The sequence below is a fragment of the Vulpes vulpes genome, chromosome 11, assembly GCF_048418805.1.
Source record: "Vulpes vulpes isolate BD-2025 chromosome 11, VulVul3, whole genome shotgun sequence".
Lineage (NCBI taxonomy): Eukaryota > Metazoa > Chordata > Mammalia > Carnivora > Canidae > Vulpes > Vulpes vulpes.
In genome coordinates this window covers 29,738,284-29,758,212 of record NC_132790.1, presented here as the reverse complement: position 1 = coordinate 29,758,212, position 19,929 = coordinate 29,738,284, and the positions used below count along the sequence as shown (strand labels likewise).

The 19,929-nt window shown below is 36.4% G+C and overlaps 1 protein-coding gene and 1 pseudogene across 8 annotated transcripts in view; one reads left to right on the top strand and one right to left on the bottom strand.

The window, feature by feature from the left end:
• Positions 1-19,929, top strand: part of NARS2 (asparaginyl-tRNA synthetase 2, mitochondrial) — a 130,531-nt gene that overhangs the window by 4,161 nt on the left and 106,441 nt on the right. For all 8 annotated transcript variants that reach the window (XM_072726009.1, XM_072726011.1, XM_072726008.1 and 5 more), the window contains 4 exons: positions 91-200; positions 1,189-1,309; positions 3,626-3,766; positions 10,274-10,354. In XM_072726009.1, coding sequence (XP_072582110.1) covers positions 91-200; positions 1,189-1,309; positions 3,626-3,766; positions 10,274-10,354 — 453 coding nt within the window. The remainder of the gene's footprint in view (positions 1-90; positions 201-1,188; positions 1,310-3,625; positions 3,767-10,273; positions 10,355-19,929) is intronic.
• LOC112928768 (U6 spliceosomal RNA) lies at positions 4,386-4,473 on the bottom strand (annotated as a pseudogene).

Sequence of the window (19,929 nt, the reverse complement as noted above, 5' to 3'; positions counted from 1 at the left end):
TTTTCCCCTTAGGCTTGTGTGTGAGTGTATAATGAAAATGTAAAATGTTAATGTGTTTTAAACTCACATTTAGAAATTTATTTTCATTAGGGATGGATTCGTTCAGTCCGATCGCAGAAGGAAGTCTTGTTCCTGCATATAAACGATGGATCCTCTTTGGAAAGCCTTCAGGTTGTAGCAGATTCAAGCTTTGACAATAGGTGAGTTCTTTTTTAACGAAAGAATCCTTTTTTTCCCTTTCATCTCCTCTACTCCCCATTTCCCTAATCCAATGTTTATATTGCCCCCTGAGTGATCTTTTTCTTTTTCTTTCTTTCTTTTTTTTTTTTTTTTAAAGATTTTTGTTTATTTCTTCATGAGCGACAGAGAGAGAGAGAGAGAGAGAGAGAGACATAGGCAGAGGGAGAAGCAGGCTCCATGCAGGGAGCCTGAGTGATCTTTCTAAACAAACCTACTTTTCAAAGCTTTGAGGCTCAAGTCCAAATATTTGGAATCAAAATCCTTCAAGCTCAGGCCTTTCTTTTTCTTTTTTTTTTTTCTCTTTCTCTTTTATTTATTTTTAATTTTTTTTTTTTACTATTTTTAAAATTTAAATTCAATTAACATACAGCGTATTCTTGGTTTTAGAGGTGGATGTCTGTGATTCATTAGTCTTATGTAACACACAGTGCTCATGATATCAGGTGCCCTTGTTAAGGCCCATCACCCATTTATTCCATTCCCTCAACCCCTCCCATCCAGCAACCCTGAGTTTGTTTCTTACGATTAAGAGTCTCTTGTGGTTTGTCTTCCTCTCCAATTTCATCTTGTTTTATTTCTCCCACCTTTCCCCTATGCTTTCCTTTCCTTCCCCTGTGCCCCTATGTTTTACTTCTTAAATTCCACATATGAATGAAATCATATGATAATTGTCTTTCTCTGACTGACTTATTCACATAGCATAATACCCTCAAGTTCCATCCACATCGTTGCAAATGGCAAGATTTCTTCTTTTTCTTTTTTTCTTTTTTTTTGGTGGAGGCTTTTCTTTTTCTACCATTTTCACATAGTCTCTCTTAATTATTTGCTGCCCAAAGAAGGGTAAAACTTGTATCATTAAATATTGGAATGTTCTGATAGCAAGGTTTGTATTAAAATGGGGGTTCCATATAATGATATCTTGTTTATGCTTAATTTTTGTTATTGTAGAGAACTGGCTTTTGGGAGTTCTGTGGAAGTTCAAGGGCAGCTGGTAAAAAGTCCATCCAAAAAGCAAAATATGGAACTGAAGGCAGAAAAAATTGAAGTTGTTGGAAATTGTGATGCCACGGTACGCTTTTTCATACTTTAATGGAGACTATTTAGGCTTAATTTAAAACATTAGCAGTCGGTTTTAAGTGTGATTATTGGGAAGATGGCACTTAGAACTTGTTTCAGTTGTGACTTTGCAAATTATTAAAACAGGCTATAGAGCTTGAGTACTGTAGAGAGTATAGCAAGAAGTATATGGATGGGTGAGTTTAAAGAGTGAAAGTAAAGTATTAATTTATGCATCTTTGGACAACTGTCACAATTGAAACTTGCTGCTTTTACAAGGATGCCCCTGTTAGCCCCAGAGACATACAGGGGCAGACCATGTTCTTAGAAAATCCCTGCCTAATAATGACTTTTGCAGGATCTAGAACTGTGTTGTTCTATACAGTAGCCACTAACCACCTGTACATATTTCATATCAATGAATTTAATACTAAATCAATCAAAATTAAATTACTTCCTCAGTGGCATTAGCCACATTTCAAGGGTTCAGTCATAACCTGCAGCTGCTGGCTATCATAGTGGGTAGCACGGATACAGAACATTTCCATTTATCACAGAAAATTCTATGGGACAGCACTGGAGTGCTGTAATTACTGGGCTGAGCAAAGATAAGAAATTCTACGTTGAGACGTGTATGGAGTGCCTGGGTGGTGCAGTTGGTTAAGCATCTGATTCTTGGTTTCGGCTTAGGTCGTGATCTCAGGATCTTGAGATCAAGGCCCCCATTGGGCCCTGTGTTCACTCTGCTTGGTTTTCTCTCTCCCCCTCCTGCTCATGTGCACATGCTTTTTCTCAAATAAATCTTAAAAATTTTTTTTCTTTTCTTTATGCCTATTTTTGCAAGACTCTTTGCTAGTAGCTTTTATTTATCACCTGATAAAGAAGTTAGAGGATATAAAATCATAGGTTATCAACCCAGTTTCTGAATTGGAGAAAATGAGACCCAATCAGGTGACATGATTTGCATAACATTATATTGCTGACTAGTGCCACAGCTGAAATTGATGTACTAGCCATTTGACTATCCTGTAGTTTTGCTATACTTGTTTTCAAGTATTTAATGAATAAAAAATGAGGAAGTATAGGGAAATTGCATCATTTTCATTTTTATTTCTTTTGGATAATTGAAGGAAAATAAATACACAGAAATAGAAAGAAAGTAGGCAACTTGTAAAAAAAAAAGTCATTCAGAATAATTTTTAAAGAAATACAAATACTAATTGACAAGTAAAATCAGGAATCTGGTTTTAAGATTTCTGAAAAGTAGATGGTGAAAATAATTTGAAACTAAGAGAGGCATTGTAGAGGTAACTACTTTTGGTTTTGCATTTTTAGAGGAGTATAATGATTATTAAAATTTGCCATGTGTTTTACTCTTCTTAAATTTTTCTCACTTGGCTTCTATCATTGTCATTCATCTTCCCCTTGATTTCAGGTTCATTTTTAAGTGTTCAGACATTAGAGAATTCTGATCCCCAGGTAGTCCCCAAACTCCTATTAATGTAAGCATATTTTGACTTTAGTAGATGTAGTACTTCTTTCTATTATGAAATAGATTAACGTGTACACTCAAAGAAATAGATAAGACTAAATGAAATAAGCTACCAATTTGGCTTTTTTACTTAGCTTTTCTGTTACCTTTTTATTGAAACTTTGGTTTTGGTCTGAAGGTTTGTTTGTTTCTTAATCTTAAAAAGTGAGGGTGGGCAGAGTGTAATATTTCTATGTAGACTCATAATTTGAAATTTTTGTAAATATACACTACTCCTCTGCCAGATGACAGAAAGCTGTTGACCCTCCCTTATGTTCTTAGACATGTTGATAAACAGTGAAAAACAGTGCTGATTGATTATAAATGATTGTGGGCTTTCAAGACATTTGGGTGATTTTAAAATTGAACACCAGCTGTGTGTACACAGCTGTAGAAAACATAATCTTTAATATCTACAATATTCTGAATTCTTATGTGCCAAACAGTAGACTATTTTACATAATTATATCCTAATCTCTCTATTTGTAAGTAGTGACTGATACAAACTAATGGATAGAAATTTGATAAATAACACATTAGCCTCAGTAATATTAACCTTGCCTGAGGTTCTACAGATAATAAGTAGTAGAGCTGAATTCAAACCCACATCTCTGATTCCACCTACCATTCTACTAATTTGGAACTAATGTGGACTATATTCACTTATATTAAGAAAAATAAAAGGAAAACATTTTAATTTTGTTCTGAAGCATTACTATTTAACAAGTGTCATAGAAACTGATTTTATAGAACATTATCTTTTTTAGCTTTTAATTTGTTTTTTCCATTTATTGGCAGGCGTTCCCTTTTAAGTATAAAGAGAGGCATCCTCTGGAGTATCTGAGACAATATCCTCACCTTCGGTGCAGAACTAATGCTCTGGGCTCTATACTGAGGGTTCGCAGTGAGGCCACAGCTGCTATTCATTCTTTCTTTAAGGTAAAGTGCTTTGTGTGCTTTTAGTTCTTTTTTGTTGTTGTTTTTTTCCACCCCCCTTGGCTATTCTTTCTTGTGAAGAAGTTGAATAATTGCAATCTTGGAGTAGTATCCTGAAAATTCTGTTAGTTACCATATTTATTCCAAGCATTCTTTACTTGTATGCTACTTTTTTCTTTGGTTGCTTTAAAATTGTCTATCACTGGTCTTGAGCAATTAGATTGTGATGTGTCTTAGTGCAGTTTTCTTTGTTTCTTTCGTTTAGACCTTGTAAAGTTTCTTGGATCTATGTGTTTTAATTTTCAGCAAGTTTTTCAGCCATTATTTCTTCAAATATTTTTTATGTTACCTCCCCACTTTGGAGACTTCAATTGCCCATATATATGAAGTCACTTAATGATAGCTGCATAGCACACTGATGTTCTTTTCTTTTGTTAAATTCCTTTTTCCCTGTGTGTTTTTTTAGGGGGTAGTTTCTATTGCTATGCCTCCAAGCTTATTGATCTTTTCTTTTTCAACGACTAATTTGTAGTTATTTCAATCTAATGCATTTTCCATCTCACATTGTGGGTTTCATATCTAGATGTTTGATTCAGGCCTTTGTTTTTTTCCTTCTGTGTGGAAAAATATGGAACGTTTCATGAATTTGTATGTCATCCTTGCACAGGGGACACCCTCATCCAACTTTAGCATACTTGCTGCTGAAGCAAGCGCAATTTGGGCCTTTAAAAAAAAATATCTTCCATATCTCTGCTTAACTTTGTTAACATATACAATACAGTTGTTTTTTTAAAAGATGTATTTATTTATTCCTGAGAGACACAGAGAGAGAGAGGCAGAGACATAGGCAGAAGGAGAAGCAGGTTCCCCGCAGGGAGCCTAATGTGGGACTCCATCCCAGATCCCAGGATCTCACACCCTGAGCCGAAGATCCTCAACCACTGAGCCACCCAGGTGTCCCTATATCATACAGTTTTAATTAAAATTATTTACAGTTTTAATAGTTGTTTAATAACTATGTCTTCCTCATTATTCTAACATGTCAGTTATTTAAGTCCTTTTTGATTGATTTGTTAGTCTCCTCATTACAGGTTATGATTTCTTACCTCTTCACCTATGTGCTAATCTTTGGTTAGATGCCGGACCTAGAGAATTTTACTATGTTGGATATTAATAAGCTTTGTTTTGGTGTGAGGTTAAGCTTCTTGGAAACTGGTCCTTTTGGGCCTTGCTTTTATGGTTTGGTAAATAGGTCTGGAGCAGTGCTCAGTCTAGGACTAGTTAATTTCTGCTACTGAGCACTTTACCTAGTGCCTTGTGAATTTTGAGTTTTTCCAATCTGGTTTGTGGGAACAGGTACTGTTTGCAGCCACATGCGAGTACCAAGCATTGTTTCCTCTAGTCTGTTTTGGATGTTTGTTTCCTTGGCCTTTGGTAGTTTCCCCACATGTATGTGCTTATGATTCTTCTACTTAATACTCCAAAGTGACCCTCTGTACATCTCTGGAGTACTCTCTGCAACTCTGTCCTCTCTGATGCGCTCTCCTATGAATTCTAGCCACTTTTGCCCTCAGACTCTCTACTCAGGAAGTCTGCTGGGCTACACTTTATTTCCCCCCTCTTCCTCCAAAGGCCTGGACAATTTCAAGGTAGTAAGCTGGACTGTTGAGAGGGTTCAACAAAGTTTATTTCCCACCTCAAGGATCACTGTCTGATATCCATTGTCTTGAAAATCATCCTTTAATGTGCTTTTGAGGGGTAAGGAATAGTTGGTTTCTATTGTTTTTGGTTGTTTCAAGGGGGATTTTTTTTCCATCTTGATCACAGACATATTTTATATGTAGTAGGCACTACTTTTAAAGAACTATTGGGGGATCCCTGGGTGGCGCAGCGGTTTGGCGCCTGCCTTTGGCCCAGGGCGCGATCCTGGAGACCCGGGATCGAATCCCACGTCAGGCTCCCGGTGCATGGAGCCTGCTTCTCCCTCTGCCTGTATCTCTGCCTCTCTCTCTCTCTCTGTGACTATCATAAATAAATAAAAATTTAAAAAAAAAAAAAATTTATAAAAAAAAAAAAAAAAAAAAAAAAAGAACTATTGGTGTTAATCAAGTAGATTGGTACACAACTAAAGGCATTTTGTCTTATTTAGTGTTGCTTGTCAGCTACTTGCCTCTATCTGTGAAAGCCATAGGGGAATATAGTTGTTAAGTTGATCAGGTGAATGAAAGAATGTGGATGAGAGAGCCCCAAAGCCCAGGATTGGCGCAGCAGATAAAGTTCAGTATTGTTCTGGAGCTCTTCCTATCCCATTTCTACAGATCCAGCTGATTGGCAGAGTTTGTCAAACATGCTACCTTTCCCTTGGAGGCGTCCAAATTCATGCAGGCCCAGCCCTATTGTAGTTTACAAGGATAGTTCTTGCTGTTTGAAAAGCTTCTCCAGAGTTCATTGCTGGTGAAACAGCTAAAGAACATCAAGTGCTTCGATACAGAAACTTTTATAGATTTCTGACCACTAGGTGGTGATATTGGCAGTCCATTGACAAGTGAGCTTTACCTACTTGCTACATTTATTATGGGAAGCTTTTACAAAAATGTAAACAATTTAAAAAATAAACTAGGAAAATATTAAATAAAAAATAAGCAAAATAACATTTTAAGTGGTTGAAAATAATGAATTTTAGCACTATTGGTTATAATTATAAAGGCAGGTAATTTTGAGTGTTATAAATTCACTTTTTAATTGTGAAGCCCTAGAAAATATAATCCTGATAATTCTATAATGTTACCCATTTGTATGTATAACAGTTAGCATTGAATTGAAATCACAGGGTATTATAGTGCATATTAAATAATAGTTATATGTTATTTGTATTTGGTACTGTTTCTGTGACTTAATACTTTTGGCTCCCTGAAAGATGTTAAGACTTAAAATCTAAGTAAGAGTTTCATACGTTAAAATATCCGAACTTAAATATCCTAGCAACTTTTTTGTTGCTATTTTTTTCTAATATTTCTATATTAGAAAGGCATTTTTTTGTTTTGAGTATCAAAAATGTTTTGTATTTAAGTTGGGGGATCCCTGGGTGGCGCAGCGGTTTGGTGCCTGCCTTTGGCCCAGGGCGCGATCCTGGAGACCCGGGATCGAATCCCACGTCGGGCTCCCGGTGCATGGAGCCTGCTTCTCCCTCTGCCTGTGTCTCTGCCTCTCTCCCTCTCTCTCTGTGTGACTATCATAAATAAAGGAAAATTAAAAATATATATATATTAAGTTGGTTTATGCATAAAATTGACAAATTTGCTATGTTCTAAAACTTGGTAGAATCCTCAAGGAATGAATTATTTAGAAGAGCTGAGTTTCTCCCATAACAATTATTTTGTTAGGCACTATTTTTTCCAATTTCCAGTGGAAGTTATCCTAAAATATATTACATATTTCCCTGGCTTCCTAATTGAGCCCATTGAAGAGTTTGCCCTTTCTGGATGAGTCCAGGTTCTTCCCTTTATCAGATAGTTCCCTCTTCTGTATGAGAAAGTCTTAAAAAGGCTGTCAGGGTGTATTCTTTGCCCCTCTGTTGAACAACCCCAGACTATTGTGTCTTTGCGTCCCTATGACTGCTTTTTATGGATTTTTTTTTTTTTGTCTTTTTGCTGTCATTTTCTGTTGTCATTGGCTAGCAATTATTGTCATGTTTCTTTGCTATTGATTCTGATTAAATAATGATGCATGCTTTGTGTAAGTGTAAAAGAAAAATACAGTCCAGGAGTCTTTGGTATGCATGGGCCTTAGTATGTGAATTTTATAATTTTCAGATACTCAGTGCCATATAAAATATCTAGTTCTAAAGTGTGTATCAAAAAAAAAAGTGTGTATCAAAAATACTTAGAGATTCAGAGGTGGTGGGTGGAAGCAGAAAAATTGAGTGAGTAGGGGTGCCTGGGTGGCTCAGTCAGTTAAGTGTCTGCTTTTGGCTCAGGTCGTGATCCAGGGTTTTGGGATCGAGCTTCACATCACTGGCAGGTCCCTCCTCAGCTACAGTTTCCTTCTCCCTCTCCTTCTGCCCCTTGCCCTGCTTGTGCTTTCCCCCTCTCTCTCTCAAATAAATAAATAAATCTTTTTCTTTTTTTTAATAAAAAAATCTTAAGAGGGGAAAAAAAAACCCTGGGTAAATGTGTACTTTTATTTTTGGCCCCTTCTCTGGTCTTCCTATCTCTAATTAGGAACCCCTTTGCTGAATGTAGGATGGGATAAATACCTGACACTGTTACCCTGGTGGAGGCAAACAGTACTCCTCCACTCCTTGCTGTTGTTTTCCTTTTTATTCTGCTATGTCCCTATCTACTTGCTGTCTTGAATTTTGTTCTCTGTGCTTTCTTATTCTTTCTTTGAACTTTGTTCTTTATAGCTTTTGGCGGGAATGTTATAGACTTTGATAAAAGCCTTCTAGCAGTATTAAGACTTAAAAAGCTAGTGACACGTTTTGAAAGGTTTAGCACTAATTGAGTATTAAGAATAATTCCCACTACTTGAGTGATTTTTTTAACCCATATAATTATTTCCATAAGATTTGCAGTTTTGTTTCTTGTGGCAATTGACCAGTTCGTTCTAACTTTGGCAATTACATTTAGCCGTTAAATTTTCTCCTCCCTCTCCCCCTCCCTCTCACCACCCTCGTTTCCTTTGGATTTTTCACTTCCTTTCTTTGTTTACTGCACTCCTGCTCATAGTTGCCTGCATTCATGTGGAATAAATGATTCATGTCCATAATTCTGGTTCCTAGAAGATAAAAATTTTATGCAGTAATGTTATTGATTATATTTCATTCATTCTTATAATGTGCTTTGTGTGGCACCTCTAGGCATGTAGCTCCAGGTTAAGTATATATTTGAATATTTTCTAAGACTCCTAATTTATAGCTTGAATATTTAATCAGTCTACATCATTAGACAAGTTGTTAATTGGGCATTTTTGTATCATAGCCAGAATAGTTAAATTCACCCTTTTTAGAAAGGGAGGGGCAAATTTGGGAGGTCCCTGGTGTAATGCACTGAGACACATTCTACCAGTGATAGACACAATTTGGCAGAGATTAAATATGCACGTATGAATTCATTGTATTGATTTCAAGACCAAAACTTTTGTGTGAAACACATACTATTCTGCCTCTGCAGAGTAAGTTCACTTGAACTGCCTCTACACCCACCTGCAACATTTACACAGAATGTAACCTTTTGCCTACATCCATAGTCAAAATGAAAGAAGCATAACCTTGAAGTTGCTGGGTTATTTCGATCCTACTAGCAAACAGCTTTTGTGGTTCACTAATGGAAATAGCTCAGACTTTGGAGCGGAAGAATTGCAGTTGGGCGCCTCAGTAATGGATGGATTTGCTGCTCAGAATCTTCCTTGAGGCAAAGGAAATGCACTGCCTCTGCCATGTGTAGTGTACCGTGCCATCAACTGAATGACAGATTTCCTAAAAATCATTTCTGCTTTTGTTGCTATTTATTTATTCAGTCCCTATTTGTCAACTTTAATTTTTCTCCTTTTTTGGTAGTTTGTGATAATTGGGGGTCTCTTCCCCAAATACCAAACTTCACGTTGATCACTTTGTAAACAGTAAAGGCAACATCATTATGTACTAGCCTTGAGTGAGTGAGTGTGTGTGTGTGTGTGTGTGTGTGTATTGAGTCACTACCAGTGTGTGAGAGAAGTGGGAATTAAAAATACACTAGAGAGATCCCAAAGGCCTAGGTTCCAGTACTGGCTGTCTTTGCGACCGACTAGTTGTGTGAATTTGTCATTAAATCTCTCTGGGGGGATCCCTGGGTGGCTCAGCAGTTTGGCGCCTGCCTTTGGTCCAGGGCGTGGTCTTGGGATCTGGGATCAAGTCCCACGTTCGGCTCCCAGCATGGAGCCTGCTTCTCCCTCTGCCTGTGTCTCTGCCTCTCCCTCTCTCTCTGTGTCTATCATGGATGAATAAATAAAATCTTTAAAAAAAAAAATCTCTTTGGGCCTCAATTTCCTTATTTTTGAAATCACATTGGACTAGAAAGTATCTAAGTCAGTTCTTGATTTAAAATTATTTGTGAAAAAAAAAGTAAAAAATAAAAAAAATAATAAAATAAAATTCTTTGTGGGGATCCCTGGGTGGCTCAGCGGTTTAGCGCCTGCCTTCCGTCCAGGGTGTGATCCCGGGATCAAGTCCCACATCAGGCTCCCTGCATGGAGCCTGCTTCTCCCTCTGCCTGTGTCTCTGCCTCTCTCTCTCTCTCAGTCTGTGTCTCTCATGAATAAATAAATAAAATATTTAAAATAAAATTAAATTCTTTGTGCCTCTCTGCATAGTAAAATACTCACCTTGATACCTCAATAGTTATACTTTGGGGGTTATAGATTTGATATGGCATTCTTTTAGTGCTCTTTTAGTAGTATAATAAATAGTGTGTTCTTAAAATTGTTTTATATACAAATATGCTAAAGAAAGGTGGGTTTTTTCTTTTCTTCCAGGACAATGGCTTTGTGCATATTCATACTCCAATAATCACATCCAATGACTGTGAGGGAGCTGGAGAACTGTTTCAAGTTGAAGTAAGTTGTGCTTCCCATCTTGAGGAATAGGTTGCTCTTTGATATTTTTCTTCTGTGGGTTTGCTATAAATTTAGTAACAGTTGTGTGGATAGACCATAAGTAGAACCTGAAGTTTTGTCAACAGTAATCCTTAAAAATATATATATAGAAAATTCAAACTTCTCTGATTTCCTGACCTACTGGCTGTATTACTGACATTGTGATTGAAAGGAATGAATTTTTAATTTAGTACTCCATTTGTTCTCCTTGTATAACTGTGAATTGATGAACTAGAGAAACTTGAAGAGATTATAATGAAGATTTTTAAGATCTCTTTCATGGACATTCAACCCCCAATTAATATTTTGGGATTTAAGTCATATTTTAAAAGATAAAATAAGAAAATACAAATGTAGATATTTTCTTTTCCAAAATCTTTAAGAAACACATTTATTTTATAAGAAATTATTTATGCTCTATGTACCTCATGAAAGCTCTGATTTTAGTTCTTTGTTCAGCAATAATTTTTTGAACTCCTAGTATATTCCAGGCATTGTCAGCTTGCCCTTGTTATACATTATTTAAAAGTTACTAGTTTTTTTTACTTGAAGGCAGTTGAAAGCCTTTCATTTACCAATTTCACAAGCTATTTAACATCATTGGCCAGTAGTATAATAATGGACAGAGAGAAATGGATGTTGATAAATGGTGCTTTCTGTATTTCTTTCATTTATTCAGTGATTTAAATAAGTCAAGATTCTTATTTATACATCTGGGTGATTCTATCAAATGACAAGACCTGTATATAACTGCTCTACTCTGGTTCAGTACTTTGGACTCCTGATAATGATGCTTTCCTTCTTGTTATAACAAAGTATTCATTGGGAGAAGTTGTCCTGTTATGTTGAAGTCATTATTCAAAATGATAATCAAATGCTGTCTATATTCATACATAGTTCAAAGAAATCTGGATAGCCTCTGCAAAAAGCAGAATAAAAATGCTTCATTTAACATTTAAACTGGGAGTGTTAGCATCTATAAATGTGAGTTCAAAGAAGGCAGGCAAATGATAAAATAACAATACATAAATTGTGAAAAACGTTCTCCTCTAGGTGTTTATATTGTTTATTTTCTCTTTGCACCTTACTAGTCTGCTGACTGTTGAAGTCAAGAATTACCCACCTTAAATACATTTCATAATCCCTTAATGTAAACCACTGAATATTAAAAACAAAATGACAGGGAAGGAAAGTTATAATTTAAAGAGTTTTGCAAATAAGCAAGTAATTATTAAAGAGACCCAAATTAAGCAAGTAAAAAAAAATATATAACAAACTGAAATAGTGATACATTTGAAGATAACTCCTTTGCTACCAGAGAAATCCCATAAACAAGTTTGAATGATTACAGTATGTGTATTTTGGCCTAATTTAAACAACACAAGGCAAGTTACCAGATAAGTACAAATACAGAGGAAGGGAAAAACACATTTTTCTGATATTAAACAATGAGAAGTGTTTTATGTTTGTAACATTTCAGGGCCAGGTGGAGGAATTTCACATAGTAGAATTAGACTTTCCTGTTCAGGGTACCAGAAAGAAATGCTTTTGAATTTGTTGGTCCTAGGCTCCTGCAGTAAGGCTCTAGATCTAGGTTTCAGCAATTTGTGGCTTTTTGCTATGACCTACTGTCTTTGTTGCTTTCAGAAGTTTGGTTTTTAAGACTTGTCTTCTGCCCTTGCTCACCCTCTAAACTTTGAAAGTAGAACCTTTTTATTCCCACCTCACACACCTCTGTCTAGTACTTCTGATCTTCATTGTGTTAATATTGTCCTGACTGTATGTAAAGGTGTTGGGGTTTGAATCTTGGCACCCTACTGTTAGGAGAAAGTTGAGTTTCATATTTAAATTCTTCCTTCTCTTGTGGTGTGTGAGTGGCTCAGTTGGTTAAGCAGGTTAAGCCATAGACTCTTGATTTCTACTCAGGTTATGATCTCAGGGTCATGAGACCAAGCCCTATATCGGGCTCCACACTGGGTGTGGAGCCTACTTTAAAAAAAAAAAAAGAAAAGAAAAGATAAGTATGCCTAGTGCACACCCAGATTTGAGGACAGCAATAAAAAGCCACCTTGAAATAAACAGTGAAAACATACACTTCTCTAATACACTGTTGAGAAATGATAAATGTCCCATCATTTTAGTTTCCTTTTTCTTCCTTTCTGTTTCCTGTTTTAAGACTTTGGATATTAAAAAAAAAAAAAAAAAAAAGACTTTGGATATTTGTTAAGGCTTGGGTACTACTGAACACGTATGTAGGAAGTTGCATTAAGACATGCATATGTTATTCAGTAGACATTTGTACCATCTGTGTTTAAGATGCTAGCTTGTCTCTGAGAAGATAAAAGTGATTAAAGGCAAGAATTAGAGATTATGGCAAAAATTAGCTATTAATGGGACATAAGATAAAACTGCTTTATGTATATATTTGGGATTACAGTCTTAACAATTGCAAGTGGTATGGACTTTAGAAGAAAATTCGGTCAATGAGGAATTGACTTGGTCAGGAAAATATTCAAAATAAATTTGTGACTGGAGTGAAATCTAGGGAGAATATTCCCAGTAGGGGAACAATGTGAGCAGAGTCAAGCAATGGATCCAGAATGAACAAAGTTGAAGGTTCATATTGGTAATATAGGAAATAAAGTTGGGTGGCTATAGGAACAAAATGATGGAGCAGGTTTTTAAAGACACAACTTTATTGAGATATATTTTATATACCATAAAATTTACTCACTTAAAAATACAGTTCCATGGTTTTTAGTATATTCACAAGATTGTGCAGCCATCAATCACTACAATCTAATTTCAGAGCCTTTTCATCACCCCTAAGTGAAACCTAGTACCCAATAGTTGTCCCTTACCATTCCTACCCTCAGTTCTAGGTAACCACTAAAGTACCTTCTATAGATTTGCCTTTTGGAGAGCATTTCAAATAAATGGAATCATACAACATATGGTCTTTTGTGTTTGGCTGTTATTTCTTAGCACATTTTTGTTTTTTTTTTGTTGTTGTTTTTGTTTTATTTATGATAATCACAGAGGAGAGAGAGAGAGAGAGAGAGAGGCAGAGACATAGGCAGAGGGAGAAGCAGGCTCCATGCACCAGGAGCCCGACGTGGGATTCGATCCCGGGTCTCCAGGATCGCGCCCTGGGCCAAAGGCAGGCGCTAAACTGCTGCGCCACCCAGGGATCCCCTTAGCACATTTTTGAGGTGCGTTCGTGTTATAGCATTTATCAGTACTTCATTCCCTTTTATATTCATAAATATTGTATAGATGTACAATATTTTGTTTATCCATTTGGCAGTTGATGGATATTTGGATTGTTTCTATCTTCTGGTTATTATTAATAATGCTACTATGAACATTTATGAAAACATTTCAATAAGCAAATGATTTCATGTCTCTTGGGTCATATTGCTGAGTCATATAGCAACTCTGTGTCTAATATTTTGAGAAGCTGCCAAACAATTTTCCAAGGTGGATGTACCATTTTATAATCCTATCAGCAATGCATGAGTGTTCCTGTTTCCCCACATCATTGCCAACCTTTGTTATTGCCCTTCTTTTTTTTTTTTTTTTATTATAGCCATACCTAGAGGATATGAAATTTTATCTTACTAGGTTTGCTTTTTGCTTTTGGACATTCCACAATTTATATGTAAATGTGTAATTCATATCTGAGCTTTTAAAATTACAATTCTGTTATGCCAAAGTGTGATAGATAAATGGTCACACATCATAAAATTAAATTAGGCTGAGAAAACCTAAGAAAAGTACTTCATATAATAGGAACATTGTTCAAGCCTAGAATTTATACATTTAAATACCTTTTAAAGCTAAGAATGAACTGAAAGTATAAGCCTGTTAAATGAAACCCAGAAGACGTGTAATTTTGTATCTGAATCTCATACTGTGAAGAGTGTCATACTAAGATTTTCATGCTGCATCTCATACTGCGTGTTGAAGTTTGGCATTAGGTGTGTTTGTGTGTGTGTGTGTGTAGTTATATATGTTACATAAAATAACCATTTTAACCATTTTTAAGTGTACAGTTCACTACCACTAATTGTTATTATTATTTTTTAATATGGACATTTATTTTAATGAATATTTTTTTATTGGAGTTCGATTTGTCAACATATAACACCCAGTGCTCAATCCATCAAGTGCTCCCCTCAGTGCCCATCACCCACTCACCCCATCTCCCACCCACCTCCCCTTCCACTACCCCTTTCTCGTTTCCCAGAGTTAGGAATCTCTCATGTTGTCACCCTCTCTGATATTTCCCACTCATTTTCTCTCCTTTCCCCTATAATCCCTTTCACTATTTTTTATAATCTCCAAATGAGACAATATAATGATTGTCCTTCTCCGACTGACTTATTTCACTCAGCATAATACCCTCCAGTTCTATCCATGTCGAAGCAAATGGTGGGTATTCATCGTTTCTAATGGCTGAGTAATATTCCATTGTATACATAAACCACATCTTCTTTATCCATTCATCTTTCGATGGACAACGAGGCTCCTTCCACAGTTTGGCTATTGCCATTAATTATATTTACCATTACTACTGTCTATTTTTTAAAACTTTTTCATCACTCCAACTGAAACTCTATAGCAAAAGCTCTCCATTCCCCTTACCTAGCTCCTTATAACCTCTGATCTACTTTTTGGCTCTGTGGATTTCTCGTTACGGATATTTCATATCAATGGAATCATACAATGTGTGTGTGGCCTTTTGCGTCTGGCTTCTGTTGTAGCATTTTTCAGAATTTCATTTCTTTTTATTACTAAATAATATTATATTGTGTGAATATACCATATTTTGTTTAACCATTCATTGATGGGCATTCAGTTTCCACCTTTTGGCTATTATGGATAATGCTGCTATAAACATTTGTGTCCAAGTTTTTGTTTGAATACTTGTTTTCAGTTTCTTTTGAGTGTATACCTGGGAGTGGAATTGCTGGGTTATATGGTTGTTCTTGTTTAAGTTATTGAGAAAGTGCCATATTATTCTCCACAGTAGCTGCACCATATGATATCCCCACTAGCAATGTTTAAGGGTTCCACTTCCATTTTATTTTTTTTAAGATATTATTTATTTATTTGAGAGAGAGAGAGAGCGCATGCACAAGTTGGGGAAGGGAGAAGGAGAGAGAGAGTATCTCCCGCAGACACTGCTGAGCACAGAGCCTGATAGGGGCCTCAATCCCACCAACCTGAGATCTTGAGCTGATCTGAATCAGGAGTCTGATGCTAATTGAGCCATGCTAGTGCCCTGAGGGTTCCATTCTTACTTCATCCTTGCCAGTGCTTGTTATTTTCAGTTTCTGATTACAGCCATTGAAATGGTGCAGTATCTTATTGTGAGTTTGATTTGCACTTCCTTAATAACAAAGGATGTTGAATATTTTTTTGTATGCTTTTTGGCCATTTGTATATCCTTAAAGAAATATCTATTTAAATCCTTTGTCAATTTTTTAATTGGCTTATTTGTCTTTTTTGTTGTTGAGTTATAGGAGTTTTTTTTCTATCTTAGAAACAAGTCTGTTCCCTCATCCCCCTAGAGTGTGAAGCCTCTGAATATGCCCTGGTTAACACAGCTTGGGGTATGCCTACAATCATCTAGAGATGGCATTGATTCTGGCCAGACTCTCTTTAGCTGTCTCTTTCCCAGACCACACCCAGCTCTGAAACTCCACAAAATTCCAGGCTGATTGCTCTATTTTTTCAGCATTATTCACAGACTGATCCAGTCAAATTCAGGCTCCTTTAAAGGTATGCTTCCCAAAGTCAATGTTTGAAATTTATCCTGGGCCCAAAAAGTCTCCTCCCTGCTCTCAATTTCTCTCCAGCAAATTAGCAGGTCTACAATTTAACCTTTATCTCCAGTGTCCATAACCTCCCATTTGCCTTTCAGCACGACCTTTTTTATTTTTATTTTTTTGAAAAGAACCCTTAGGTTTGAACTTCTCTACACTCTGTTGCAAATGAAGTCCGCTCCTTTTAAAAAAGAGATTTGGGGAAGTATTTTATGCTCTGCTTCTATCCCCAGGGGAAATCTCTGAACAAGGCTGTAATGCTCGAGGCTGGGACAATGGACACATCTAAGTGACATTCTGATACAGGAACCAAGCTCAGTGGAGTGGGTGGCTGCAGCTCCAGGTCTCCCAGACTTGCCTGGCCCACCTTGTGAGCCTGGGTAAGAGAATCAGGGCCTTGGAATCTTAGTGCCTTGCTCAAGATAAAGCCTCCTGACCAGCAGCCCCTGGGCAGAAGGGAGCCTCCACTTCTTGGCCATGCTCACGTAGGACTTAGCTTCAGCAGCAGGTAGCCATGGGCAAGGTGAGAAATGCTGACATGCTGCCCCTTCTGCTAAGGTTAGTCCTCTGACTGGGAGCTGGGGTTCAAAAGAGCCCTTGTCTTTGTCTTCTCGGTCTGGAGTGGAATTTCTGTCCTGCTGAGCTGTGATAGGGAAAGGAGGGAGAGTGGGTTGTCATTCAAACACCACTTGTCCTTACCAAGCTTTAGTAGATTTTCTTGAGTAGATGGTTCTTCATCTGCTGTATGTCCTTAGGACCATTTCCAGGGACTTCAAATGGCTAGGGTAGGGGTATGGTTTGTTTTTTTTATTTTTTATTTTATAATTTTCATCAGTTTCACTGAGGAGTGGGTCTGCAGAACCCCCCCCCCCCCCCCCCCCCCCCCCCCCCGCGTCATGCCAAAAGTGAGAGTTTTAAAAAAGGAGGAAAAAAAAAAAAAGGCTGGTTACTTTGGACTACTTTTTACTACCACATTCTTCGATCTCCTCATTTGTAAACTGTGATTAACACAATGATTACAGGTTGTAAGGATTAAGTGAGATGACACGTATGAAAACTTAAAATTGCTATTCAAAAATAAAGAAAACTTAATATGCAGGAGCAGATTGATGTAAGCACCAAAACTTTCTCTTTTCCAAATTGTTGTGCATTCTAGAAATGGTAATAAGTTACTGGACCTCAGGAATTTGGGTGCTTGTAAGTTTTAATGGCTAAACTATGGCACACGTCATTTTGATTCTGCTTGATGTTTGCACTTTTTAATATTCTTACCTGTTTCTTTTAAACTTTTTAGATGGTATGAGGACTAACCCAGGTCAAACTTCTTATCAAAATAGCTTTTTTAGCTGCCATTAAGGTTTTCCTTCTTCTAAGTCCTTGTGTTCAGTTGATATAGCTTCTTTGGACATTCACTTGTTCTTGACATCTATTTTATTTCCTCATCTAGATTGCAAGTTTCTTATAGGGAACTACCTGACAGTGGTGGGACACTTGGATACTTGTTGATTAATATTTTCTGTGGGCTCTTTTAGCTTTGCAGAACTTTCAGCCTTAAGATTAGTCTTTTTCTGTTGATGTTTATTTCTGTTAAGAAGGCCTAGTTTCTGCATGTGAAAAATGCCTAGGACATATCTAGGAAAATAGATAAGAACTCAACACTAGTGTTTGCCTGGGGCATGGGGCCTTCTGGTCTGTATGCTTTGAATTTTTAATCATCTGCTTGTATTGCTTAAAAACAAAAATTATATGGAAAAGTTACACTGTTCAAAAGTTACAAAGAGTGTAAAGTTAAAAGTTTGTTTCCCTCCTACTCCTGACTTCCAGCTACCCCAGTTCTCCTTGCCATAGACAGCCACTGTTAACTTTTTCTCTAGAGAGTTTGTACCAACTTTTATTTCTGTCAGTAATATGTGTGGGTGCTTTTTCATGAATCATCTGTCAGAGTGTGTTACCAAATCTTTTAACTTTTATTCTCCAATTTTAACCAGATATATTACTTTTTCAATGAAAAAACTAAAGAGGAAAAGGAAAGCAAATGCCACACTAGATTAAGAGAAGCAAATCTGTTTTCAAGGGCACTGAGAAGAGAACTGACTCAATACCGTGTTTTTTGCTGCTTCTAGTGTGAAGTGATGATTTTGTGAATCAACACCTTGGTTTGAAAAAAAAAAAATCCCTCAGACTGTGAACCAATACAGCCTACTACTAGATCTTATTCAGAAGACTGAGCTATTTCTTCCATCCTACATACAGCATCCACCAAGTGGTGTGCATTCTTAAAATGATCTAATCCCATCAGCCACACAACTGAACTAAAATCGCACTATTTGCTTCATCCTGTAAATATTTGTTAATCCTCCTTTCTTGTGAAAAGTACTGTGCTAGTGCTATTTGACTTACAGTTATTTCCGTTTTGCCTCTCAGCAACATGAATTTGCAAGATATTTTTAAGTGGGAAAAACAAAATCCTACAATAATAAATCCCACCAAAATAATGTGACTTTGAAAGCTAGCCATATTAAAAGAAAATTGCAGATATTACAAGGATACATTTTAAGTCAAATCATTAAAAATATAAAAACACTGTGAATCTGAATCCAATAATGCTTGGGTTCATAATTTTAAAATAGTTTTGCTTTGATTCAGGTGCCAGCATTTTCATTTGATGATAGATAAGATTGATAACATCTAATGTTTGTAAAATATGTTAAGTCAGCTAATATTTGTATAGTGCTTTACTATCATAGATGTTATTTCACTGATGTTTTTTGTAATGTTAGACCACTAGACAGGGCTTCTAAAAGGAGTAATCCCATTTTAGTAGCTTGAAATAATCCAAGGGAAAAAAGAAAGAGAAAAAAACATTTATTGAATATCAAGTAGATTTCAGGCACCATTTCAAATTCCTTTATAATATTTTCAGCAACCTTTGAAATAGGAATTAATTTGCTTTTGGAAGAGCAGAAACCATGTATTTGTTTCTTGTACATTGTTGTAGAATACCTGGCACATTCTCTGGCACATGGTAGGTGTTCCATAAATGCTTGTTGAATAAATTATCTTTTATTTTTACATGAGGAAACCAGGCTCAAATTAAAAACAAACAAACTTACCAGAGCCACACAGTAAGGGACAGAGTTGTAGTTGAAACAAGATCTGTTTGGCTGTAATGTAAATGCTGTTTGTACATACCACATTGACTCCTAAAGTTGGCTTTTGAGAAAAGATACCAAAACTTTAGTTTTGAGGTTAAAGGTTCTTTATTAGATAGTAGACTACTGTTAAAGATGAATACCACACTAAAGTAAAGCATCCTTGCCTTTTCTTTTTGGCTGCTCTTCAAAGACAAACTTTTATTTTCCTGGGGGAAGGACAAATAATAGCATATACTGATAACTTACTGTTGATAAGAACTTGAAGTACTGCTCTTTTTTGTATAAGTAACCTGTTAGTAATGCTTAATTAATTTAATTTTATTTTTTAAAGATTTTATTTCTTTATTCATGAGACGCACACACAGAGAGAGGCAGAGACACAGGCAGAGGGAGAAGCAGGCTCCAAGCAGGGTGTCTGATGTGGACTTGATCCTGGGACTCAATCTGAGGACTCGAGGCTCACACTGTAAGCCAAAGCCAAATGCTCAGCCAATGAGCCACCCAGGTGTTCTACTTAGTTCATTTTATTAAATATCACATAGATACCAAA